A 26,497-nucleotide genomic window follows, 5' to 3' on the forward strand; every position below is an offset into this window, starting at 1 on the left:
CTCTCATCCCCTCATCCCTCTCTGTCCATTACTCTCCTCTCATCCCCTCACTCTCTCCCACTCCCTCACTCTCCTCTCATCCCCTCATCCCTCTCTGTCCATTACTCTCCTCTCATTCCTCTCTCTCTCCCACTCCCTCACTCTCCTCTCATCCCCTCATCCCTCTCTGTCCATTACTCTCCTCTCATCCCCTCACTCTCTCCCACTCCCTCACTCTCCTCTCATCCCCTCATCCCTCTCTGTCCATTACTCTCCTCTCATCCCCTCACTCTCTCCCACTCCACTCTCCTCTCACTCTCCTCTCACTCCCTCTCACTCTCTCCCACTCCCTCACTCTCCTCTCATCCCCTCATCCCTCTCTGTCCATTACTCTCCTCTCATTCCTCTCTCTCTCCCACTCCCTCACTCTCCTCTCATCCCCTCATCCCTCTCTGTCCATTACTCTCCTCTCATCCCCTCACTCTCTCCCACTCCCTCACTCTCCTCTCATCCCCTCATCCCTCTCTGTCCATTACTCTCCTCTCATCCCCTCACTCTCTCCCACTCCCTCACTCTCCTCTCATCCCCTCATCCCTCTCTGTCCATTACTCTCCTCTCATTCCTCTCTCTCTCCCACTCCCTCACTCTCCTCTCATCCCCTCATCCCTCTCTGTCCATTACTCTCCTCTTGTCCCCTCACTCTCTCCCACTCCCTCACTCTCCTCTCATCCCCTCATCCCTCTCTGTCCATTACTCTCCTCTCATCCCCTCACTCTCTCCCACTCCCTCACTCTCCTCTCATCCCCTCATCCCTCTCTGTCCATTACTCTCCTCTCATCCCCTCACTCTCTCCCTCCCTCCCTCCTTCACCTTACTCATACTTCCTTGGTTTCCACATTACCTCCCTTATTCCGTTCTCTCCTTCATTCGCTCCGTCCCTCATTGTCCTCTTCCATCCCTTCCTATCCTCATTCACTCTCTCTCGCCCTCTGCCTTCCTTCGCTCCCTCACATTCCATTCCTCCCTCATTTCCTCTCGCTACCTTTCCTCACTCCCTCCTTCCCTCTCTCCCTCCCTCATTCACCTCCTTACATCCTCATTCCCTCACTCTTATCCTTCACATGCATTCCCTCCATCTGTCATTCCCTTCCTCCGTCATTCAACCCCATCACCTTCACTCACTCCCTCCTTCCCTCATTCCCTCTCTATCTCTCCCTGATTCCCATGCCTCCGCATATTTTCCTTCCCTCCAATAACGCTTCCTCTATTCCTCCCTCATTCCCTTCCTCTATTCCTACTTCATTCCTTTGCTCCTTGATTCCCTCCCTCATTCTCCCCGATTTTCTTCATTCAATCATTCCCTCCCTCAATCCGTCTCCGATTCTCACCCTTGTTCTTTCACTCTCTCTCTCCCTCCCTCCCTGGCTGCCCGTCTCTGCCTCTGCTCCCGTTTCCAAGGCGTTACCATGGTGGATCTTGCCAACAAGAAACGAGGGAAGCTGGGATGGTTCAGTTCCTCCAACGAGACCCACAGTGAGTCGAGCCACGTCAGGGAGGGAGGGTGGAGAAGGGTGGCGAGGGGGGGGGAAAATTCCTCTTGGCTCCACCGACCATCTCTAATGTGCTCCCTTTCCGCCCACAGCTAGTCTCCCCGCCAGCGAAACGGCATCCATCAATACCGAGCTCGGCGGTGAGGAGGAGCAAGCGGCGTGTTGCACAGTAATACTGTGAGTGTGTCGTCCCCGTACTCCGACCCTCCACACCGGCCCTCCACACTCTCCCGGGGTCAGACACAGAGTGAAACTCCCTCCACACTGTCCCTCCACACTCTCCCAGGGTCAGACACAGAGTGAAACTCCCTCCACACTGTCCCTCCACACTCTCCCAGGGTCAGACACAGAGTGAAACTCCCTCCACACTGTCCCTCCACACTCTCCTGGGGTCAGACACACAGTGAATCTCCCTCCACACTCTCCCGGGGTCAGACACAGAGTGAAACTCCCTCCACACTGTCCCTCCACACTCTCCCAGGGTCAGACACAGAGTGAAACTCCCTCCACACTGTCCCTCCACACTCTCCCGGGGTCAGACACAGAGTGAAACTCCCTCCACACTGTCCCTCCACACTCTCCCAGGGTCAGACACAGAGTGAAACTCCCTCCACACTGTCCCTCCACACTCTCCCAGGGTCAGACACAGAGTGAAACTCCCTCCACACTGTCCCTCCACACTCTCCTGGGGTCAGACACACAGTGAATCTCCCTCCACACTCTCCCGGGGTCAGACACAGAGTGAAACTCCCTCCACACTGTCCCTCCACACTCTCCCAGGGTCAGACACAGAGTGAAACTCCCTCCACACTGTCCCTCCACACTCTCCCGGGGTCAGACACACAGTGAATCTCCCTCCACACCGGCCCTCCACACTCTCCCAGGGTCAGACACAGAGTGAAACTCCCTCCACACTGTCCCTCCACACTCTCCCAGGGTCAGACACAGAGTGAAACTCCCTCCACACTGTCCCTCCACACACTCCCGGGGTCAGACACAGAGTGAAACTCCCTCCACACTGTCCCTCCACACTCTCCCAGGGTCAGACACAGAGTGAAACTCCCTCCACACTGTCCCTCCACACTCTCCTGGGGTCAGACACACAGTGAATCTCCCTCCACACTCTCCCGGGGTCAGACACAGAGTGAAACTCCCTCCACACTGTCCCTCCACACTCTCCCAGGGTCAGACACAGAGTGAAACTCCCTCCACACTGTCCCTCCACACTCTCCCGGGGTCAGACACACAGTGAATCTCCCTCCACACCGGCCCTCCACACTCTCCCAGGGTCAGACACAGAGTGAAACTCCCTCCACACTGTCCCTCCACACTCTCCCAGGGTCAGACACAGAGTGAAACTCCCTCCACACTGTCCCTCCACACACTCCCGGGGTCAGACACAGAGTGAAACTCCCTCCACACTGTCCCTCCACACTCTCCCAGGGTCAGACACAGAGTGAAACTCCCTCCACACTGTCCCTCCACACTCTCCTGGGGTCAGACACACAGTGAATCTCCCTCCACACTCTCCCGGGGTCAGACACAGAGTGAAACTCCCTCCACACTGTCCCTCCACACTCTCCCAGGGTCAGACACAGAGTGAAACTCCCTCCACACGGTCCCTCCACACTCTCCCGGGGTCAGACACACAGTGAATCTCCCTCCACACCGTCCCTCCACACTCTCCCAGGGTCAGACACAGAGTGAAACTCCCTCCACACCGTCCCATCACACACTCCCGGGGTCAGACACACAGTGAATCTCCCTCCACACTCTCCCGGGGTCAGACACTGAGTGAATCTCCCTGCACACTGTCCCTCCACACTCTCCCTGGGTCAGACACAGAGTGAATCTCCCTCCACACCGTCCCTCCACACTCTCCCAGGGTCAGACACAGAGTGAAACTCCCTCCACACCGTCCCATCACACACTCCCGGGGTCAGACACAGAGTGAATCTCCCTCCACACCGTCCCTCCACACTCTCCCGGGGTCAGACACAGAGTGAATCTCCCTCCACACCGTCCCATCACACACTCCCGGGGTCAGACACAGAGTGAAACTCCCTCCACACTGTCCCTCCACACTCTCCTGGGGTCAGACACACAGTGAATCTCCCTCCACACACTCCCGAGGTCAGACACAGAGTGAATCTCCCTCCACACTGTCCCTCCACACTCTGCCAGGGTCAGACACAGAGTGAATCTCCCTCCACACTGTCCCTCCACACACTCCTGGGGTCAGACACAGAGTGAATCTCCCTCCACACTGTCCCTCCACACACTCCCGGGGTCAGACACAGAGTGAAACTCCCTCCACACTGTCCCTCCACACTCTCCCAGGGTCAGACACAGAGTGAAACTCCCTCCACACTGTCCCTCCACACTCTCCCGGGGTCAGACACACAGTGAATCTCCCTCCACACCGTCCCTCCACACTCTCCCAGGGTCAGACACAGAGTGAAACTCCCTCCACACCGTCCCATCACACACTCCCGGGGTCAGACACACAGTGAATCTCCCTCCACACTCTCCCGGGGTCAGACACTGAGTGAATCTCCCTGCACACTGTCCCTCCACACTCTCCCTGGGTCAGACACAGAGTGAATCTCCCTCCACACCGTCCCTCCACACTCTCCCAGGGTCAGACACAGAGTGAAACTCCCTCCACACCGTCCCATCACACACTCCCGGGGTCAGACACAGAGTGAATCTCCCTCCACACCGTCCCTCCACACTCTCCCGGGGTCAGACACAGAGTGAATCTCCCTCCACACCGTCCCATCACACACTCCCGGGGTCAGACACAGAGTGAAACTCCCTCCACACTGTCCCTCCACACTCTCCTGGGGTCAGACACACAGTGAATCTCCCTCCACACACTCCCGAGGTCAGACACAGAGTGAATCTCCCTCCACACTGTCCCTCCACACTCTGCCAGGGTCAGACACAGAGTGAATCTCCCTCCACACTGTCCCTCCACACTCTTCCGGGGTCAGACACAGAGTCAAACTCCCTCCACACCGTCCCATCACACTCTCCCGGGGTCAGACACACAGTGAATCTCCCTCCACACTGTCCCTCCACACTCTCCCAGGGTCAGACACAGAGTGAATCTCCCTCCACACTGTCCCTCCACACTCTCCCGGGGTCAGACACAGAGTGAATCTCCCTCCACACTGTCCCTCCACACTCTCCCGGGGTCAGACACAGAGTGAAACTCCCTCCACACCGTCCCTCCACACACTCCCGGGGTCAGACACAGAGTGAAGCTCCCGCCACACCGTCCCATCACACTCTCCCAGGGTCAGACACAGAGTGAAACTCCCTCCACACCGTCCCTCCACACTCTCCAAGGGTCAGACACAGAGTGAATCTCCCTCCACACCGTCCCTCCACACACTCCCGGGGTCAGACACAGAGTGAATCTCCCTCCACACCGTCCCTCCACACACTCCCGGGGTCAGACACAGAGTGAATCTCCCTCCACACCGTCCCTCCACACTCTCCCGGGGTCAGACACAGAGTGAATCTCCCTCCACACCGTCCCATCACACACTCCCGGGGTCAGACACAGAGTGAAACTCCCTCCACACCGTCCCTCCACACTCTCCCGGGGTCAGACACAGAGTGAATCTCCCTCCACACCGTCCCATCACACTCTCCCAGGGTCAGACACAGAGTGAATCTCCCTCCACACTGTCCCTCCACACTCTCCCGGGGTCAGACACAGAGTGAATCTCCCTCCACACCGTCCCTCCACACTCTCCCGGGGTCAGACACAGAGTGAAACTCCCTCCACACAGTCCCTCCACAAACTCCCGGGGTCAGACACAGAGTGAAGCTCCCTCTACACCGTCCCATCACACTCTCCCGGGGTCAGACACAGAGTGAATCACCCTCCACACCGTCCCATCACACACTCCCGGGGTCAGACACAGAGTGAAACTCCCTCCACACCGTCCCTCCACACTCTCCCGGGGTCAGACACAGAGTGAATCTCCCTCCACACCATCCCATCACACTCTCCCAGGGTCAGACACAGAGTGAATCTCCCTCCACACTGTCCCTCCACACTCTCCCGGGGTCAGACACAGAGTGAATCTCCCTCCACACCGTCCCTCCACACTCTCCCGGGGTCAGACACAGAGAGAAGCTCCCTCTACACCGTCCCATCACACTCTCCCAGGGTCAGACACACAGTGAAACTCCCTCCACACCGTCCCATCACACACTCCCGGGGTCAGACACAGAGTGAATCTCCCTCCACACCGTCCCTCCACACTCTCCCAGGGTCAGACACAGAGTGAAACTCCCTCCACACCGTCCCATCACACACTCCCGGGGTCAGACACAGAGTGAATCTCCCTCCACACCGTCCCTCCACACTCTCCCGGGGTCAGACACACAGTGAATCTCCCTCCACACCGTCCCTCCACACTCTCCCAGGGTCAGACACAGAGTGAAACTCCCTCCACACCGTCCCTCCACACTCTCCCAGGGTCAGACACAGAGTAAATCTCCCTCCACACTGTCCCTCCACACTCTCCCAGGGTCAGACACAGAGTGAATCTCCCTCCACACTCTCCCTCCACACTCTCCCGGGGTCAGACACAAAGTGAAACCCCCTCCACACCGTCCCTCCACACACTCCCGGGGTCAGACACAGAGTGAATCTCCCTCCACACTGTCCCTCCACACTCTCCCGGGGTCAGACACACAGTGAATCTCCCTCCACTCCGTCCCTCCACACTCTCCCGGGGTCAGACACAGAGTGAATCTCCCTCCACACTGTCCCTCCACACTCTCCCGGGGTCAGACACAGAGTGAAACTCCCTCCACACCGTCCCTCCACACTCTCCCGGGGTCAGACACAGACTGAAACTCCCTCCACACCGTCCCTCCACACTCTCCCGGGGTCAGACACAGAGTGAAACTCCCTCCACACCGTCCCATCACACACTCCCGGGGTCAGACACAGAGTGAAACTCCCTGCACACCGTCCCTCCACACTCTCCCGGGGTCAGACACAGAGTGAAACTCCCTCCACACCGTCCCTCCACACACTCCCGGGGTCAGACACAGAGTGAAGCTCCCTCTACACTGTCCCATCACACACTCTCGGGGTCAGACACAGAGTGAAACTCCCTCCACACCGTCCCATCACACACTCCCGGGGTCAGACACAGAGTGAAACTCCCTCCACACCGTCCCTCCACACTCTCCCGGGGTCAGACACAGAGTGAAACTCCCTCCACACCGTCCCTCCACACTCTCCCGGGGTCAGACACAGAGTGAAACTCCCTCCACACCGTCCCTCCACACTCTCCCGGGGTCAGACACAGAGTGAAACTCCCTCCACACCGTCCCATCACACACTCCCGGGGTCAGACACAGAGTGAATCTCCCTCCACACCGTCCCATCACACACTCCCGGGGTCAGACACAGAGTGAAACTCCCTCCACACCATCCCATCATACACTCCCGGGGTCAAACACAGAGTGAACTCCCTCCACACAGTCCCATCACACACTCCTGTGGTTAGATACAGAGTGAAGTCCCCTGTACACCGTCCCATCACAGTCTCCTGGGGTCAGGAATATTGGCCATCAACCCACAACCCAAGGTGCAGCATGGACAAGACAAGACATTATCTAACAAAAATTCTGTTCCTTTACAGAGGAAAATTGTCAAAGACACGGATCTGGTGAGTATGCGTAGGATAATCCCCCTACTGTTCCCATCCGATACACCGTGGGGTGATTTACACACTCATCTTTTGCGATCATCTAGTGCAGGGTGTGATAGTGTGCAGTGAATTTACTAACTAAGTGTGTGTTATAATCTAGTGTACAGTAAACTGACACACTGATTCCTTGTAATAATCCAGTGTTGTATTGGATTTGCACACTGATCCTATGTGATAACCCGGCACTGTGAATTGTCACACTGATCCCAGGACAATTTGCTTACTGACCTGGGGTGAGTTTACAATGATGTTGATTGAATTTAAACAATGACCTGGGGTGAATGTGCTTGCTTACTCCAAGAGAGTTTACACAATCATCTCTGGTGAATTTGCACACTCGTTTTGAAAGAATTTACAGAGTGGTGTGTGGTGAATTTGCACATTCACCCTAGAAGAGATGAGTGCACCTGGTGAATTGATAACACTGATCTGAAGTAACTTTACACACAGAACTCAAGCGGTTTTACACACTGATTCAAGGAGAATTTGCACACTGACCTTGTTTGTCTTTATATATTGCTGACCCTGGGTGACTTTAAACAACATTCCTGTGACAACTTACACACTGATCTTGTGTGACTATACACGTTCGTTCTGGGATAATTTACACGCTGACTGTGTAAACTTGTACACTCACCCTGGGGGAATTTGCACATTGGTCCCGAGGTGTCTTTGCACTCTGACCTGCAAGACTTTACACACCAATCCTGGGGGAGTTTAGACAATGACCCTGGGCTGAGATAACGTGCTGCCCTGACGCACCGTGTCTCTGACAATCCACAGCAAGCGCCTGCGCCGATGGAACAGGCACTGCCGTCGACACTGCCGGGCGGCCGTGAAGTCCGTCACCTTCTACTGGATCGTGCTGCTCCTGGTCTTCCTCAACACGGCCACCATCGCCTCCGAGCACCACAACCAGCCCGAATGGCTTACCCAGGTCCACGGCAAGTGTCCGCACTCCCCATCCTCTCTCCCTATCTACTATCTCTCTCTATCCATCTCTCTCTCCCCATCCTTCCCTCCTCCCCACCCTTCTCTCCTCCCCACCCCCTCTCTCCTCCCCACCCTCTCTCCTCCCCACCCTCTCTCTCCCCACCCTCTCTCTCCCCACCCCCTCTCTCCTCCCCACCCTCTCTCTCCCCACCCTCTCTCTCCCCCCACACCCTCTCTCTCCCCACCCTCTCTCTCCTCCCCACCCTCTCTCCCCCCACACCGTCTCTCACCCCCACCCTCTCTCTCCCCACCCTCTCTCCCCCCACACCCTCTCTCTCCCCACCCTCTCTCTCCCCCACCCCCTCTCTCCTCCCCACCCTCTCTCTCCCCACCCTCTCTCTCCCCACCCCCTCTCTCCTCCCCACCCTCTCTCCCCCCACACCCTCTCTCTCTCCCCACCCTCTCTCCCCCCACCCCCTCTCTCCTCCCCACCCTCTCTCTCCCCACCCCCTCTCTCTCTCCACCCTCTCTCTCCCCACCCCCTCTCTCCTCCCACCCCCCTCTCTCCTCCCCACTCTCTCTCTCCCCACCCCTCTCTCCCCCCACCCCCTCTCTCTCTCCACCCTCTCTCTCTCCCCACCCTCTCTCTCCCCCCACCCCCTCTCTCCTCCCCACCCTCTCTCTCCCCACCCTCTCTCTCTCCCCATCCCCTCTCTCCCCACCCCCTCTCTCTCCCCACCCCCTCTCTCTCTCCACCCTCTCTCTCCCCAACCCCTCTCTCCCCACCCCCTCTCTCCTCCCCACTCTCTCTCTCCCCACCCCTCTCTCCCCCCACCCCCTCTCTCTCTCCACCCCCTCTCTCTCCCCACCCTCTCTCTCCCCCCACCCCCTCTCTCCTCCCCACCCTCTCTCTCCCCACCCTCTCTCTCCCCATCCCCTCTCTCTCCCCCCACCCCCTCTCTCTCTCCCCATCCCCTCTCTCCCCACCCCCTCTCTCTCTCCACCCTCTCTCTCCCCACCCCCTCTCTCTCCCCACCCCCTCTCTCCCCACCCTCTCTCTCCCCACCCTCTCTCTCCCCAGCCCCTCTCCCCCCACCCTCTCTCCCCCACCCCCTCTCTCCTCCCCACCCTTCTCTCCTCCCCACCCTCTCTCTCCCCACCCCCTCTCTCTCCCCATCCCTTCTCTCCCCACCCCTTCTCTCCTCCCCACCCCCTCTCTCTCCCCACCACCTCTCTCTCTTTGTCTCTCTCACTCTCTCATCTACCTCTCTCTTTGTCTGTCTGTCTCTGTGTCTCTCTCTCCCTTTTCTTTCTCTCTCTGACCCTCTTGTCTGTCTCTCCTCTCTCTCCCTCTCTCTTTGTCTCTCCCGACCTCCCTCTGTCTGTCTCTAATCTACCTCCCTGATTCCTCCTTCTCTCTTTGACTGTCTGTCTTCCTCTTTCTCCCTTTTCTCTGTCTCTCTTTGTCTCTATCTCCCTCCCTCCCCCTCCCTCCCTCCTTTTCTCTCCCCTTTCTCCATATCTTTCTCAGTCGGTCTCGCTCTCTTCCCCTCTACCTTGAGAGTGGAGAGGTTTCCCTATCGGCGTTTCCAGGGGGTAGCGGGTGCAGGGAGATTATCAGATCTTGTCTTCCTGTGTCTGTCCTCTTCCTCTGCTCTTGAGCTCCTGTTTCAATGCAACAAGCCCACCCCACCCCCCATAAGACCATAAGACATAGGAGCAGAATTGGGCCATTCAGCCCGTCAAGTCTGCCTATTTCCCTCTCGGACGGTGAGTTTGAAAGCCCCCAGCACCCTTGGGTTGAAGCATCCCAACTCACGAGCAAGGAAACACTAATTTCTCAGTGCGAGTCCCACAGACGCAAGGGAAGCTATATTCAGGGAGATATTAACGGTAGGGATTTTAAACCGGTAGTTTGGGATTTTAAAAAATACAGATATTAGATATTGGGAAAATTCGGATTATCACAGGAGGATAAAACACTAAAGATTTAGAAATGTTTCTGGATTCAATTATTCAGTCCTTTATTTATGTATAATATTTCATAAATTCACTTGTATTTCTTTATTTTCTTGAAAATGCCCACAAGGAAATGAATCTCAGGGTAGTTTGGGGTATTTTGATAATAAACTTACTTAGACTCTCGGTGACATTTTGATTATCCTTTTAACTTGTCTGACCAGTTACATCACGATTCTGGGGTAAAGTCACCGAGTCAGACAGCAGGGAGAAAGGCCCTTCTGATCCATGCTATCCCATCCCACTTGCCCGTGTTAGGTCCGTATCTCTCTAGACTTGGGGTTCCCAAACTGGAGTCCTGGATTGGTCCATGGCATAAAAAAAAAGTTTGGGAGCCCATGTTCTAAACCTTTCCTGTCCAAGTGTCTTTCAAATGTCGTCCATGTACCTGTCTCAACCACTTTCTCTGGCAGCTCGTTCCATAGATGACCACCCTCTGGGTGAAAAAGTTGCCCCTCAGATTCCTGTTATACTTCTCCCCTCTCACCTTAACCCTGTGCCCTCTGGTTCTTGATTCCTCAATCTTGGGGGGAAAGACTGTGTGCATTTACCCTATTTATGCCCCTCATGATTTTATACATCTCTGTAAGGTCACCCTTTGGTCTCCCACCCTCCAAAGAATGAAGGCCCAACATCTCTCCAGGGAGGGAAGGGTGAGAGGTTCTCGGGGTTTGTTTGAGAGCACAGATAGATCTTGGGGGGCAAGGAAAGTGGAGGGGTATTCTCCTTTGTAACACTAGTCAATTGGTGGAGGTGGTAATAACTTGCTCTTAACCAGGGTCAGGTTAGCGGGAGCGTTCCCTTGAGAGTGGAGAGGTTTCCCTATCGGCGTTACCAAGGAGGAGGAAAATGGATTTGGGGGTGAGGGGGAGGTTTCCAGGGGGTAGCGGGTGCAGGGAGATTATCAGATCTTGTAGAGTAGGGCTAGCAGGCTGATGAATGGGCAGAGTGGCCTTTCCCTGCCCCTCATTGATTTATCAGGGTTGGGGGGAGGTTGTTTTGGTGTTGAGGTAGGTGGGGGGAGTTGGATCCAGACTGACTAGCAACCTGGGTGAATCTTCACCAGAGTGGACAGCGAGCTCTGATGGCCTTGGGGACGACGGAGCTAGTGTGGGCTGGATGGAACGAAGGGCCTCTTCCACATTGAGTGGGAAGGAAGGGGGAAGGGTGTTTGGGTCAGGATCAGGCAGATTAGGGTCTGGGGTGGACTGGGGGGAGGGGAGGGGGTTCCAGAGCATGAGGGGAGTGGATTCCCTTGCTGGGACTCCCCCTCATCCTGCAAATCCCTCAGATTCACACCCACCCCAACCTCTGCTAGAGCAAGGTCACTGTGTGCTGCTGACCATTCAGAAAAGGACACTCCCTCCCTCCATTTCCTCCCCCTCATCCCTCCCTCTCCCCCAACTCTCCTCCTCCTTTCCACCCTCTCCCTCCCTCTTTCTTCTCCACCCTTTCTTCCCTCCCTCTCTGCTTTCTTTGCCACACTCTATCCCTCTCCTCCTCTTTTTCACCCTTTCTCCCACCCTCTCCCTCTCTCTCCATCTCTTCCCCCTTCCACCCTTCTCTCTCCTCCCCATGTTCTCTCTCTCTCTCCGATTGTCCCTCCTTCCCTTCTCCCTCTCTCTGCCCATCCTCCCTCCATCTCTCTGCTTCCCTCCCTCCCCCAATCTTTTCTTTCTTTCCCTCTTTCTCTCTCTTCTGCTGTTCCTCATCCTCTCCTCCCTCCCCCCCATCCTGCTCCTCTGCTCCTCACTCACTACCCCCCATCGGGGTGACCACGTTCTCATTACGGGAGGGGGAGAAAAGGAGGGAGGGAGCGAGGGGGAGATGGAGAGAGGTGAGGAGAGAGCGAAGATGGGGTGGGACAGGAGGAGGGAGGGAAGAGATAGGAAAATGGAGGATGGGAGGGAAGGAGATTGAAAGATGGGGGAGGGAGAAGGAGAGGAAGGAGAATATAGAGGGGAGAGGGAAGGCAAGGGGGTAGGGAGGGTAGGAGCAGGCGCTGAGGCTGCGTGCCCTCACCCCAGCTAGCCGCTGACCTCTGACCTGCACCCTCTTCCCGGACAGACATCGCCAACAAGGTTTTGCTGTCACTGTTCACGGCCGAGATGTTGCTGAAGTTATACAGCCTGGGGCTCGAGGCCTACTTCCTCTCCTTCTTCAACCGGTTCGACTGCTTCGTAGTGTGTGGGGGCATCGTCGAGACGGTCCTGGTCGAACTCCAGGTCATGCCGCCCCTCGGTATCTCCGTGCTCCGCTGTGTCCGCCTCCTCCGCATCTTTAAGGTGACCAGGTGAGTACAGACGGCACTCCAAACTCCTCATTAACCTCCATCCCCCCTCCTCACGCCTTACCCTGCATTCTCCTACCACCAGTCCTGAACCTCCCATCCTACTGCCTCTTGGTATCTCCATCCTCCAGGTCCCGCCACCCCTCTGTATCACTGTACTCTGCTGTGTCCGTCTCCTCTACATCTTTATGGTGACCAGGTGAGTGCCAGCGGCTCTCCTCCTTCCCTCCTGGACCTCCATCTCCCACCACCCCTCCTGGACCTCCATCTCTCCCACCACCCCTCCTGAACTTCCATCTCTCCCAATACCCCTCCTGAACCTCCATCTCTCCCAATACCCCTCCTGAACCTCCATCTCTCCCACCACCTCTCCTGGATCTCCATCTCCCACCACCCCTCCTGGATCTCCATCTCCCACCACCCCTCCTGGACCTCCATCTCTCCCACCACCCCTCCTGGATCTCCATCTCTCCCACCACCCCTCCTGGATCTCCATCTCCCACCACCCCTCCTGGATCTCCATCTCCCACCACCCCTCCTGGATCTCCATCTCCCACCACCCCTCCTGGACCTCCATCTCTCCCACCACCCCTCCTGGATCTCCATCTCCCACCACCCCTCCTGGACCTCCATCTCCCACCACCCCTCCTGGACCTCCATCTCTCCCACCACCCCTCCTGAACTTCCATCTCTCCCAATACCCCTCCTGAACCTCCATCTCTCCCAATACCCCTCCTGAACCTCCATCTCTCCCACCACCTCTCCTGGATCTCCATCTCCCACCACCCCTCCTGGATCTCCATCTCCCACCACCCCTCCTGGACCTCCATCTCTCCCACCACCCCTCCTGGATCTCCATCTCTCCCACCACCCCTCCTGGATCTCCATCTCCCACCACCCCTCCTGGATCTCCATCTCCCACCACCCCTCCTGGATCTCCATCTCCCACCACCCCTCCTGGATCTCCATCTCCCACCACCCCTCCTGGACCTCCATCTCTCCCACCACCCCTCCTGGATCTCCATCTCCCACCACCCCTCCTGGACCTCCATCTCCCACCACCCCTCCTGGACCTCCATCTCTCCCACCACCCCTCCTGAACTTCCATCTCTCCCAATACCCCTCCTGAACCTCCATCTCTCCCAATACCCCTCCTGAACCTCCATCTCTCCCACCACCTCTCCTGGATCTCCATCTCCCACCACCCCTCCTGGATCTCCATCTCCCACCACCCCTCCTGGACCTCCATCTCTCCCACCACCCCTCCTGGATCTCCATCTCTCCCACCACCCCTCCTGGATCTCCATCTCTCCCACCACCCCTCCTGGATCTCCATCTCCCACCACCCCTCATGGACCTCCATCTCTCCCAATACCCCTCCTGAACCTCCATCTCTCCCAATACCCCTCCTGAACCTCCATCTCTCCCAATACCCCTCCTGAACCTCCATCTCTCCCACCACCTCTCCTAAATCTCGATCTCTCCTACCACCCCCTTCTAACCTCCTCATCCCTCACCACTCCCCACCATCCCACCTCCGAACCTCCTCCCCCGGCCCTCCCTACCATCTCATCTCCTAACCTCCTTCCCCCTCACCTCCTAACCTAATACCTCCCCCTCACCCCTCCCTACCGTCCCTCACCTCCTAACCTCCTCCCCTCTAACCTCTTCCCCCTTGTCTCTCTCTCTACCATCCCTCACCTCCTAGCCTCCTCCTTACTGTCAAATACATTTTTTTTTTAATTAAGTGCAATCGTGAACAATAGCCAGATCAGAAATGCTGATCAAGTCAGCTAGTTCCCAGAGAGAACTCTAATAGGCCAATCAGATGGTTCACTGCTGCTCAGCGATAGAACACAAAAAAATCACACGTCAAGTACATAGAACAGGCACGAGGGTCGCTAGCCCCTGTACCCCACAAACACACCTCAGCGGTGCAGCGGAGGTACGTGCTATGCATGACCTGATCTGAAAGCATCATGTTGACTCATAACAGATCGTGTTCATGGTGGAACAGCTTAGTCAAGGATGGGGTGATCGGCAGAGATGAACAAATTATACCTCCACTACCCCATACTCCACTTCCTGCCCTTCCGTCCCAGGTCTCCGTTTCCAGAAGCTGAAATGCAGAATGGGGGGAGGGGGGTTGGTGGGTCTGGGGGCATGGACCGAGGGGAGGGTGGTATTTGCAGCAGACTCCTCCTGCAAACGTGTGAGGTTGACTGTGTGTGATGTCTCCCAGGGAGATGCGATCAGCCCCCAATTTTATGAAGTGGACGAATGGCTTCAGTTTTTTTCTTGGATTTTCCTTTCCCACCCTCCCCCCTCACTTCCTCCCCCTATCTGTCTGCCTCTCTGCCTCTTTCCCTCTCCCTCTCCCCACACTCTCTCGCCCTCCTCCTCTCCTGTTTTTTCCCTTTCCCTCCTTCCCTCTCCCCTTTCCCTCCCTTCCTACCTCCCTCTCTCACTCTCTCTTCCTCTCCCCCTCTCTCTCCTAGCGCCCCCCCTCCCCGCAACCCAGTCCATGGAACCAGGTGAAGTGTTGGGCCAAGTGATTCCTTGAGAGAAGGGGAAAGGTTGGGTGAAGGTGTTCAGAGAAATGGGCCAAAGGGCCTACTGACAGCATCATCCCCGGAGCACAGCCTGGAGTTTGTGTTCTGGCCCCAAGTCCGGACCTGGGGCCCGGGCCTGAGGTAGGCTCCCCGCCCTGAAGTTGAGGCCTAAAGTAAATTGCCCTTCCCAATGCCCCGGCCTGAGGTAGGCCTCTCACTGCAAGGCCTGGGCTCCAGGTAGGCCCTCATCCCTACCCTGAGTTCTTGGCCTGAGACATCCCAATGCCTAAGTGTGAGGTAGTTCACCCATCCTGTTGCCTGGGCAACAAGGTAGTCCTCTAGCCCTCAGGCCTGGGTTTGAGATCTGAGCCTGGCCTCTTGCTTCCCCAGGCACTGGGCGGCCCTGAGCAACCTGGTGGCGTCGCTGCTGAACTCCATGAAGTCCATCGTTTCTCTGCTGCTCCTCCTCTTCCTCTTCATCATCATCTTCTCCCTGCTCGGCATGCAAGTGTTCGGCGGCAAGTTCAACTTCGACGACACGCAGACCAAACGCAGCACCTTCGACACCTTCCCACAGGCCCTGCTCACCGTCTTCCAGGTCAGGCTCCGGGAGCAGGGAGAGGGGAGGGGAGAGATGGAGGGAAGGAGAGGGGGGAATGAGGGGGAGGGAAAGGAGAGGGGAGAGAGGGAAAAGGAGGGAGGGAGAGGGGAAGGGAAGGAGAGAGAGGCAGGTAGAGGTGAGAGGGAGATGGGAGAAAGAAAGAGAGGGAGGGAGAGGGGGGAAATAGAGGGAAAGTCACAGAAGGGAAGTGGGGAGAGAGGGAGAGAGAAGAAGAGGTTAAGTGAGGGAGAGGGAGATGGGGGAGAGGAAGGGAGAGGGTGGGGTTGTTGGTTATCGCAGGGTTTCAGGGAGGGAGCAGGAGGGGGATTCTCAATATCCCTTCTCGGGTGGTGGAAGCCCCAGAAGCTGTTGAATGGGTGCGAAGCCAACTCCCAGACTTCAGGAGGGAGGGAGAGGATAGGAGGGAGGAGAAGGGCAAAGGGGAGTGAATGGGTACTCAGAGAGGGATGGCGAGGGGGAGAGAAGGGGTGGGAGGGGAGAGGGAGAAAGGAAAGGTGAGTTGGGGAAAGAGGGAGCAAAGGAGGGAAGGAGGGCAGAGAGTGAACAAGAGAGAGAGAATGTGCCAGGATGAAAATAGAGAAGGAAGGGAGGGAGAGAGGGAAAAGGGAAGAGAAAGTGCGGGAGGGAGAGAGGGAGAAAAGTGGCAGGGCAAGAAAGAGGAAGGGAGGTGTTATGTTCCAAACTCCAGAAACTAATTGAAAGAAATACACAGGGAGAACTGAGGGTAACTCATTTATGTTCATGTTTACGATAAGCCAGGCACACACGCATGACTTGGTGCCGTGATGATGTTTGCCATTCACGTACTTTTACATATAACCTGTAATGAATTACTTAAACAAATGCTTAACCAAACAATACATTTACAATATTACTCAAACATTGCTGAAATATTCAGTATGCAACAGGAGGGATGTGTATGAGGAGGAGGAAGGGAGTAGGGAGGGTTGGGTGTAAGGAGGATATTCGGCCACACTGGGCCAAGCTGACTGGTGGGTGAGGCAGTGCGGCCCCCACCCCCACCCTGCCGTCAACCCTGCTGACCCTTGTGGTTGGTGGTCAGATCCTGACGGGCGAAGACTGGAACGTGGTGATGTATGACGGTATCATGGCCTTCGGGGGGCCATACTTCCCCGGCATGTTGGTGTCCATCTACTTCATCATCCTCTTCATCTGTGGGAACTGTATCCTGGGAGGGGTGTGGGAATATTAGTGTCTATGTGTGTGTCTGGGTGTGAGTGAGTGTTGACACGTCTAACCGTGTCTGTAGCTGTGTGTGTGTGTGTGGGTGTGTGAGAGTGTTGGTGTGTATCTGTGTGTTCTGGTGTGTGAGAGTGACTGTGTTTGTGCGCGAGAGTGTTGGTATGTGTACGTGTGTGAAACCGGTAAGGAAGGTTGCTGGGGCAGCTGGGGGTCACGGTGACCCGGAGGGAGGGTACTGGGGAGGGAGGTGGCCACAAAGAGGGAGGAGGGTGTAGGGGAGGGAGGAGTTCACTAGCACAAGGAGGGGTGTAAAGAGAGAGAGAGGATGTTACGGAGGTGGGGAGGGGTGTAAAGAGATGTGGGGTGTAGGGGAGGCAGGTGGTCAGGGAGACGGGCAAGGAGGTGGCCAGAGAGAGATAGAGATGGGTGTAGGGGAGGCAGGTGGTCAGGGAGACGGGCAAGGAGGTGGCCAGAGAGAGATAGAGATGGGTGTAGGGGAGGGAGGGGGTCAGAGAGATGGGGAGGGGTGTAGGGGAGGGAGGGGGTCAGAGAGATGGGGAGGGGTGTAGGAGAGGGAGTGGATCAGAGAGATGGGGAGGGGTGTAGGAGTGGGAGTGGGTCAGAGAGATGGGGAGGGGTGTAGGAGAGGGACGGGGTCAGTGAGATGGGGAGGGGTGTAGGGGAGGGAGGGGGTCAGAGAGATGGGGAGGGGTGTAGGAGAGGGAGTGGATCAGAGAGATGGGGAGGGGTGTAGGAGTGGGAGTGGGTCAGTGAGATGGGGAGGAGTGTAGGGGAGGGAGTGGGTCAGAGATGGGAAGAGGTGTAGGGGAGGGAGTGGGTCAGAGAGATGGGGAGGGGCGTAGGGGAGGGAGTGGGTCAGTGAGATGGGGAGAGGTGTAGGGGAGGGAGTGGGTCAGAGAGATGGGGAGGGGCGTAGGGGAGGGAGTGGGTCAGTGAGATGGGGAGAGGTGTAGGGAATGGAGGGGGTCAGAGAGATGGGGAAAGGTGTAGGGCAGGGAGGGGGTCAGAGAGACAGGGGTGGGGTGTAGGGGTGTGAGGTGCTCAGAGACAGGGTGGGGTGTAGGGGTGCAAGGTGCTCAGAGATGGGGAGGGGTGTAGGGGAGGGAGTGGGTCAGTGAGATGGGGAGGGGCGTAGGGGAGGGAGTGGTTCAGTGAGATGGGGAGAGGTGTAGGGGAGGGAGTGGGTCAGAGAGATGGGGAGGGGTGTAGGGGAGGGAGTGGGTCAGAGAGATGGGGAGGGGTGTAGGGGAGGGAGTGGGTCAGAGAGATGGGGAGAGGTGTAGGGGAGGGACGGGGGTCAGAGAGATGGGGAGGGGTGTAGGGGAGGGAGTGGGTCAGAGATGGGGAGGGGTGTAGGAGAGGGAGTGGGTCAGAGAGATGGGGAGGGGCGTAGGGGAGGGAGTGGGTCAGAGAGATGGGGAGGGGTGTAGGGGAGGGAGTGGGTCAGAGATGGGGAGGGGTGTAAGAGAGGGAGTGGGTCAGAGAGATGGGGAGAGGTGTAGGGGAGGGACGGGGTCAGAGAGATGGGGAGGGGTGTAGGGGAGGGAGTGGGTCAGAGAGATGGGGAGAGGTGTAGGGGAGGGACGGGGGTCAGAGAGATGGGGAGGGGTGTAGGGGAGGGAGTGGGTCAGAGAGATGGGGAGAGGTGTAGGGGAGGGACGGGGGTCAGAGAGATGGGGAGGGGTGTAGGGGAGGGAGTGGGTCAGTGAGATGGGGAGAGGTGTAGGGGAGGGAGTGGGTCAGAGAGATGGGGAGGGGCGTAGGGGAGGGAGTGGGTCAGTGAGATGGGGAGAGGTGTAGGGAATGGAGGGGGTCAGAGAGATGGGGAAAGGTGTAGGGCTGGGAGGGGGTCAGAGAGACCGGGGTGGGGTGTAGGGGTGTGAGGTGCTCAGAGACAGGGTGGGGTGTAGGGGTGCAAGGTGCTCAGAGATGGGGAGGGGTGTAGGGGAGGGAGTGGGTCAGTGAGATGGGGAGGGGCGTAGGGGAGGGAGTGGTTCAGTGAGATGGGGAGAGGTGTAGGGGAGGGAGTGGGTCAGAGAGATGGGGAGGGGTGTAGGGGAGGGAGTGGGTCAGAGAGATGGGGAGGGGTGTAGGGGAGGGAGTGGGTCAGAGAGATGGGGAGAGGTGTAGGGGAGGGACGGGGGTCAGAGAGATGGGGAGGGGTGTAGGGGAGGGAGTGGGTCAGAGATGGGGAGGGGTGTAGGGGAGGGAGTGGGTCAGAGAGATGGGGAGGGGCGTAGGGGAGGGAGTGGGTCAGAGAGATGGGGAGGGGTGTAGGGGAGGGAGTGGGTCAGAGATGGGGAGGGGTGTAAGAGAGGGAGTGGGTCAGAGAGATGGGGAGAGGTGTAGGGGAGGGACGGGGGTCAGAGAGATGGGGAGGGGTGTAGGGGAGGGAGTGGGTCAGAGAGATGGGGAGAGGTGTAGGGGAGGGACGGGGGTCAGAGAGATGGGGAGGGGTGTAGGGGAGGGAGTGGGTCAGAGAGATGGGGAGAGGTGTAGGGGAGGGACGGGGGTCAGAGAGATGGGGAGGGGTGTAGGGGAGGGAGTGGGTCAGAGATGGGGAGGGGTGTAGGAGAGGGAGTGGGTCAGAGAGATGGGGAGAGGTGTAGGGGAGGGACGGGGGTCAGAGAGATGGGTAGGGGTGTAGGGGAGGGAGTGGGTCAGAGATGGGGAGGGGTGTAGGGGAGGGATTGGGTCAGAGAGATGGGGAGGGGTGTAGGGGAGGGAGTGGGTCAGAGATGGGGAGGGGTGTAGGAGAGGGAGTGGGTCAGAGAGATGGGGAGAGGTGTAGGGGAGGGAGGAGGTTTGAGATGGGGAGAGGTGTAGGGGAGGGAGTGGGTCAGAGATGGGGAGGGGTGTAGGAGAGGGAGTGGGTCAGAGAGATGGGGAGAGGTGTAGGGGAGGGACGAGGGTCAGAGAGATGGGGAGAGGTGTAGGGGAGGGAGTGGGTCAGAGATGGGGAGGGGTGTAGGAGAGGGAGTGGGTCAGAGAGATGGGGAGGGGCGTAGGGGAGGGAGTGGGTCAGAGAGATGGGGAGGGGTGTAGGAGAGGGACGGGGGTCAGTGAGATGGGGAGGGGTGTAGGGGAGGGAGTGGGTCAGAGAGATGGGGAGGGGCGTAGGGGTGGGACGGGGGTCAGAGAGATGGGGAGGGGTGTAGGAGAGGGACGGGGGTCAGTGAGATGGGGAGGGGTGTAGGGGAGGGAGTGGGTCAGAGAGATGGGGAGGGGCGTAGGGGAGGGAGTGGGTCAGAGAGATGGGGAAGGGTGTAGGAGAGGGACGGGGGTCAGTGAGATGGGGAGGGGTGTAGGGGAGGGAGTGGGTCAGAGAGATGGGGAGGGGCGTAGGGGAGGGAGTGGGTCAGAGAGATGGGGAAGGGTGTAGGAGAGGGACGGGGGTCAGTGAGATGGGGTGGGGTGTAGGGGAGCGAGTGGGTCAGAGATGGGAAGAGGTGTAGGAGAGGGAGGGGGTCAGAGAGATGGGGAGGGGTGTAGGGGAGGGAGTGGGTCAGAGATGGGGAGAGGTGTAGGAGAGGGAGGGGGTCAGAGAGATGGGGAGGGGTGTAGGGGAGGGAGTGGGTCAGAGATGGGGAGAGGTGTGGGGCAGGGAGGGGGTCAGAGAGACAGGGGTGGAGTGTAGGGGTACAAGGTGCTCAGAGACAGGGAGGGGTGTCGGGGAGGTCACAGAGATGGGAAAGAGTGTAGGGGAGAGAGAGGGGTCACAGAGATGGGAAAGAGTGTAGGGGAGAGAGAGGGGTCACAGAGATGGGAAAGAGTGTAGGGGAGAGAGAGGGGTCACAGAGATGAGGAGGGAGGGAACGGTTCATAGATGAAGAGTGGCGTAGTGGGAAATGAACAGGGTAATGTGGGTGCCTGAGGGATCCAGTATAGGAGCGACTGAGCAGGGGGAAACCGGGACAGAGGGAGGGCAGTGTCTCCCTGGAGTTTTCCCTGACGCTTGGCTCTCAGACATCCTGTTAAATGTCTTCTTGGCCATCGCAGTGGATAATCTGGCTGACGCAGACGGCGGGTCGAACCAGAAGGAGGAGAAGTCTCGCAAGGAAAGGTAGGCTTTGCTTAACCCCTCGGCCAAGGCTGAGGACGATGAGTGGGGTTGGTAGTATCATGATGGAGGAGGTACAGGAGCCTGGAGACCCAGGAACAGCTTCTTCCCCTCCACCCTGGGATTTCTGAGCAGTCAATGAACCGCAAACCATCTTGTTATCCAAGATAGTGAGCAGTAAAGATGTCAGGAAAGACAGGCAGGTGATGGGGCAAATTTGTAGCCATTGGGATGAGTTGCAGTGCAATAAAGTTGCAGTGAAATCAAAGCAAAAAGTACCAAATACTGGACTTGAGGTGTTATACTTAAATGCACGCAGCATAAGGAATAAGGTGGATGATCTTGTTGTACAGCTACAGATCGGCAGGTGTGATATTGTGGCCATCACTGAGACCTGGCTAAAGGATGCATGTCTCTGGGAGCTGAACGTCCAAGGATACATGGTGTATCGGAAGGATAGGAAGGTAGGCAGAGGGGGAGGCGTGGCTTTATTGGTAAGAAATGATATTAAATCATTAGAAAGAGGTGATATAGGATCAGAAGGTGCAGAATCTTTATGGGTTGAGCTAAGAAATAGCAGGGGTAAAAGGACCCTGATGCCAGTTATTTATAGGCCTCCAAACAGCTGCAGGGATGAGAACTACAAATTACAACTGGAAATAGAAAAGGCTTGTCAGAAGGGCAGTGTTATGATAATTGTGGAGGATTTTAACATGTGAGTAGATTGGGAAAATCAGGTCAGCAGTGGATCTCCAGAGAGAGAATTTGTATAATGTCTGCGAGATGGCTTTTTCGAACAGCTTGTTGTTGAGCCCATTAGGGGATCGGCTGTACCGGATTGGGTATTATGTAACAAACCGGAGGTGATTGGAGAGATTGAGGTGAAGGAACCCTTAGGAGGCAGTGATCATAACATGATTGAGTTCACTGTGAAATTTGAAAAAGAGAAGCCGAAATCTGATGTGTCGATATTTCAGTGGAGTAAAGGAAATTACAGTGGCATGAGAGAGGAACTGGCCAAACTTGACTGGAAAGAGACACTGGCGGGAAAGACAGCAGAGCAGCAGTGGCTGGAGTTTATGCGAGAAATGAGGAATGTGCAAGACAGGTATATTCCAAAAAAGAAGAAATTTTCGAGTGGAAAAAGGATGCAACCGTGGTTGACAAGAGAAGTCAAAGCCAAAGTTAAAGCAAAAGAGAGGACATACAAGGAAGCAAAAATTAGTGGGAAGAGAGAGGATTGGGAAGTTTTTAAAACCTTACAAAAGGAAACCAAGAAGGTCATTAAGAGAGAAAAGATTAACTATGAAAGGAAGCTAGCAAATAATATCGAAGAGGATACTAAAAGCTTTTTCAAGTATATAAAGAGTAAAAGACAGGTGAGAGTAGATATCGGACCGATAGAAAATGATGCTGGAGAAATTGTAATGGGAGATAAGGAGATGGCAGAGGAACTGAACAAGTATTTTGCATCAGTCTTCACTGAGGAAGACAGCAGTATACTGGACAATCAAGGGTGGCAGGGAAGAGAAGTATGCGCAGTCACAATTACGACAGAGAAAGTACTCAGGAAGCTGAATAGGCTAAAGGTCGATAAATCTCCTGGACCAGATGGAATGCACCCTCATGTTCTGAAGGAAGTAGCTGTGGAGATTGCGGAGGCATTAGTGATGATCTTTCAAAAGTCGATAGATTCTGGCATGGTTCCGGAGGACTGGAAGATTGCAAATGTCACTCTGCTATTTAAGAAGGGGTCAAGGAAGCAAAAAGGAAATTATAGACCTGTTAGCTTGACATCGGCGGTTGGGAAGTTGTTGGAGTCGATTGTCAAGGATGAGGTTACAGAGTACCTGGAGGCATATGACAAGATAGGCAGAACTCAGCATGGATTCCTTAAAGGAAAATCCTGCCTGACAAACCTATTACAATTTTTTGAGGAAATTACCAGTAGGCTAGACAAGGGAGATGTTGTATATTTGGATTTTCAGAAGGCCTTTGACAAGGTGCCACACATGAGGCTACTTAACAAGATAAGAGCCCATGGAATTACGGGAAAGTTACATACGTGGATAGAGCATTGGCTGGTTGGCAGGAAACAGAGAGTGGGAATAAAGGGATCCTATTCTGGTTGGCTGCTGGTTACCAGTGGTGTTCCACAGGGATCAGTGTTGGGGCCGCTTCTTTTCACATTGTACATCAACGATTTAGATTATGGAATAGATGACTTTGTGACTAAGTTTGCTGACGATACGAAGATAGGTGGAGGGGCCGGTAGTGCTGAGGAAATGGAGAGTCTGCAGAGAGACTTGGATAGATTGGAAGAATGGGCAGAGAAGTGGCAAATGAAGTACAATGTTGGAAAGTGTATGGTTATGCACTTTGGCAGAAAAAATAAACGGGCAGACTATTTTTTAAATGGGGAAAGAATTCAAAGTTCTGAGATGCAACGGGACTTGGGAGTCCTTGTACAGGATACCCTTAAAGTTAACCTCCAGTTTGAGTCAGTAGTGAAGAAGGCGAATGCAATGTTAGCATTCATTTCTGGAGGAATAGAGTATAGGAGCAGGGATGTGATGTTGAGGCTCTATAAGGCGCTGGTGAGACCTCACTTGGAGTACTGTGGGCAGTTTTGGTCTCCTTATTTAAGAAAGGATGTGCTGACGTTGGAGAGGGTACAGAGAAGATTCACTAGAATGATTCCGGGAATGAGAGGGTTAACATATGAGGAACGTTTGTCCGCTCTTGGACTGTATTCCTTGGAGTTTAGAAGAATGAGGGGAGACCTCATAGAAACATTTCGAATGTTAAAAGGCATGGACAGAGTGGATGTGGCAAAGTTGTTTCCCATGATGGGGGAGTCTAGTACGAGAGTTCATGACTTCAGGATTGAAGGGCGCCCATTCAGAACAGAAATGCGAAGAAATTTTTTTAGTCAGAGGGTGGTGAATCTATGGAATTTGTTGCCACGGGCAGCAGTGGAGGCCAAGTCATTGGGTGTATTTAAGGCAGAGATTGATAGGTATCTGAGTAACCAGGGCATCAAAGGTTATGGTGAGAAGGCAGGGGAGTAGGACTAAATAGGAGAAAATGGATCAGCTCATGATAAAATGGCGGAGCAGACTCGATGAGCCGAATGGCCTACTTCTGCTGCTTTGTCTTATGGTCTTATGGTTATAGTCACATTCTGCAGGTACTGGTAATCTTGAGGAATGCACCACAAATGCTGGAGGAACTCAACAGGTCTGGCAGCAACTATGGAAATGAATGTCGACGTTTTGGGCCGAGCCCTTTCTTCAAGACCTAAGAGTCTAAGCCCGAAACGTAAATGGTTTTCTCCTCTCTGTTGATGCAGACGAGAGGGCGTACAGGAGCGAGATATACCAGTTAGTTGAGTGGTTTTGGAGCAACAACCTTACACTCACTGTCAGTAAGACCAAAGAACCGGTTGTGGACTTCAGAAAGACTGAGACAAGGGATCACACACACACCAGTCTTCACTGAGGGATCAGAAGTGGAAAGAGTGAGCAGTTTCAAGTTCCTGGGAGTCAACATCTCTGAGGATCTGTCCTGGACCCAACATCTTGATGCAGCTACAAAGGAGGCACGATGGCGACGATATTTCATCAGGAGTTTCAGGAGGTTTGGCTTTTCACCAAAGACACTCGCAAATTTCTACAGATGTACCATGGGGAGCGTTCTGACTGGCTGCATCGCTGTCTGGTATGGGGGGGGTGGGGGGCTCTGCACAGAGTCAGAAAAAGTCGCAGAGAGTCGTGAACACAGTCATCTCCACCGTGGGCCCTAACCTCCCCAGCATCCAGGACACCTTCAAGGAGCGATATCTCAAAAAGGCGGCGTCCATCATTAAGGACCCCAGTCACCCAGGACGTGCCCTCTTCCCATTGCTACCGTCAGGGGGGAGGTACAGGAGCCTGAACGATTCAGGAACAGCTTCTTCCCCTTGGCCATTCGATTTCTGAATGGACATTGAATCCATGAACACTGCCTCACTACCTTTTTGCTCTTCTTATGTCATTTAACTTTACTGCAATTCACAGTTTGTATTATTATGTATTGTAATATCAGGCTGCCACAAAGACGACAAATTTCACCACACATGCCAGTGATAGTAAACCTGACTCTGATTCTGCCGAGTTCCTCCAGGACTTGGTGTGTGTGTTACTACCTTTTATTTCTTCCTTATGAGAAGTTTCTTTGGCCAGAGAGTGATGTACCTGTGGAATTCATTGCCACGGACGGCTGGAGGCCAGGTCATTGGGTATATTTAAGGAGGAGGATGGCAGGTTCCTGACTAGTCAGGACGTCAAATTTTACGGGGAGAAAGCAGGAGAATGGGGTTGAGAGGGATGATAAGTCAGCCCTGATGAAATGGCAGGAAGTCCTCGATGGGCTGAATGGCCTAATTCTGCTCCGCTGTCTTATGGTCTCTTGCTGTTTATTTATTGATTGATTGATTGAGATACAGCACACCACCCAGCAATCTCCTGATTTAACCCTAGCCTAATCACAGGACAGTTTACAATGTCCAATTGATCTGCCAACCGGTACGCCTTTGGACTGTGGGAGGAAACCGGAGCACCCGGAGGAAACCCACGCAGTCAGGGGGGAGAACGTACAAACTCCTCAAAGGCAGCGGCGGGAATTGAACCTGCGTCAGCTGTACCATCGAGCATTGTGTGAATCCCTACGTTACTGTGGCGTCCCCAAACATCGCGCTAGGGTGCCCAAGACTTTTGCACGGTGCTGTACTTGTCAATGTGGAGCAGAGGACGAGTTTGTCCATCTGGCAGGAGCAAAGGATGTTGGGAATGGCGAGGGAGGGGGTGGGGACAGGTGGCAGAGAAGGGGTGCCAGGGTGGTGATGGGTTGCAGACACACCCAACCATGAGACACCAGGCAGGGTCACCTATTCCAAACAATCGGTTTATTGATCATTGATGTACCATTATAGGTTAGGGTTATGTCTGGGGTTGCAGGCGCTGCGGTGCGAAGGGCCTACTCCTCACAGTATCTCTACAGAAAATAAAAAAATATATAAAATAGTGATAAATCTGCTTGTTTCTGTGTCTGAGTCATTGTCAGATCCACAGCTCCGTGTTTAGGATGCTGGTGAGGCACTTTGATGGCATCTATTTCGGTTTGTTTACAGAGTTATCAGAAGAGAAGGACGCCTCTAAAAATTCCCGTGCCTGCGCCGGAACCTCCGCGGTGTCCCAGTAAAAGTGAAGTCCTCCTCGGTCTTCGTGTACCGAGACCAGCGACAGTGGATTATGTCTCCGTACCGCCGGTTTGTGCCCCCCTATGGCCGGGTTGCGAGATGACGTCCTGTCTGGCCGACATAAGTTCTTGCTGCAGTCTCCACAGGCGGTCCCATACACCGCATTGCTTTGGCCGGTTGTCTTTACTGCTGCCTTGGTTCTTGAGACAAGCTTCCTCAGAGGAGAGTTGCCGTTGGTTTGTGAGCGACTGTGACACAGTGGGGTTCGAGCGGTCGAGATAT

At 55.4% G+C, this 26,497-nt stretch overlaps 1 protein-coding gene across 1 annotated transcript in view; it reads left to right on the forward strand.

Annotated features, from left to right (window-relative positions):
- LOC134338746 (voltage-dependent L-type calcium channel subunit alpha-1D-like) overlaps positions 1–26,497 on the forward strand; it is a 109,744-nt gene that overhangs the window by 21,042 nt on the left and 62,205 nt on the right. Inside the window, 9 exon segments of the mRNA XM_063034788.1 lie at positions 1,438–1,526; positions 1,621–1,706; positions 7,208–7,234; positions 8,060–8,220; positions 12,296–12,521; positions 15,461–15,668; positions 16,756–16,876; positions 20,883–21,021; positions 21,797–21,818. Of these exon segments, the coding sequence (XP_062890858.1) occupies positions 1,438–1,526; positions 1,621–1,706; positions 7,208–7,234; positions 8,060–8,220; positions 12,296–12,521; positions 15,461–15,668; positions 16,756–16,876; positions 20,883–21,021; positions 21,797–21,818 (1,079 nt within the window).

Source organism: Mobula hypostoma, chromosome 28 (genome assembly GCF_963921235.1).
Source record: "Mobula hypostoma chromosome 28, sMobHyp1.1, whole genome shotgun sequence".
Classification (NCBI taxonomy): Eukaryota; Metazoa; Chordata; class Chondrichthyes; order Myliobatiformes; family Myliobatidae; genus Mobula; species Mobula hypostoma.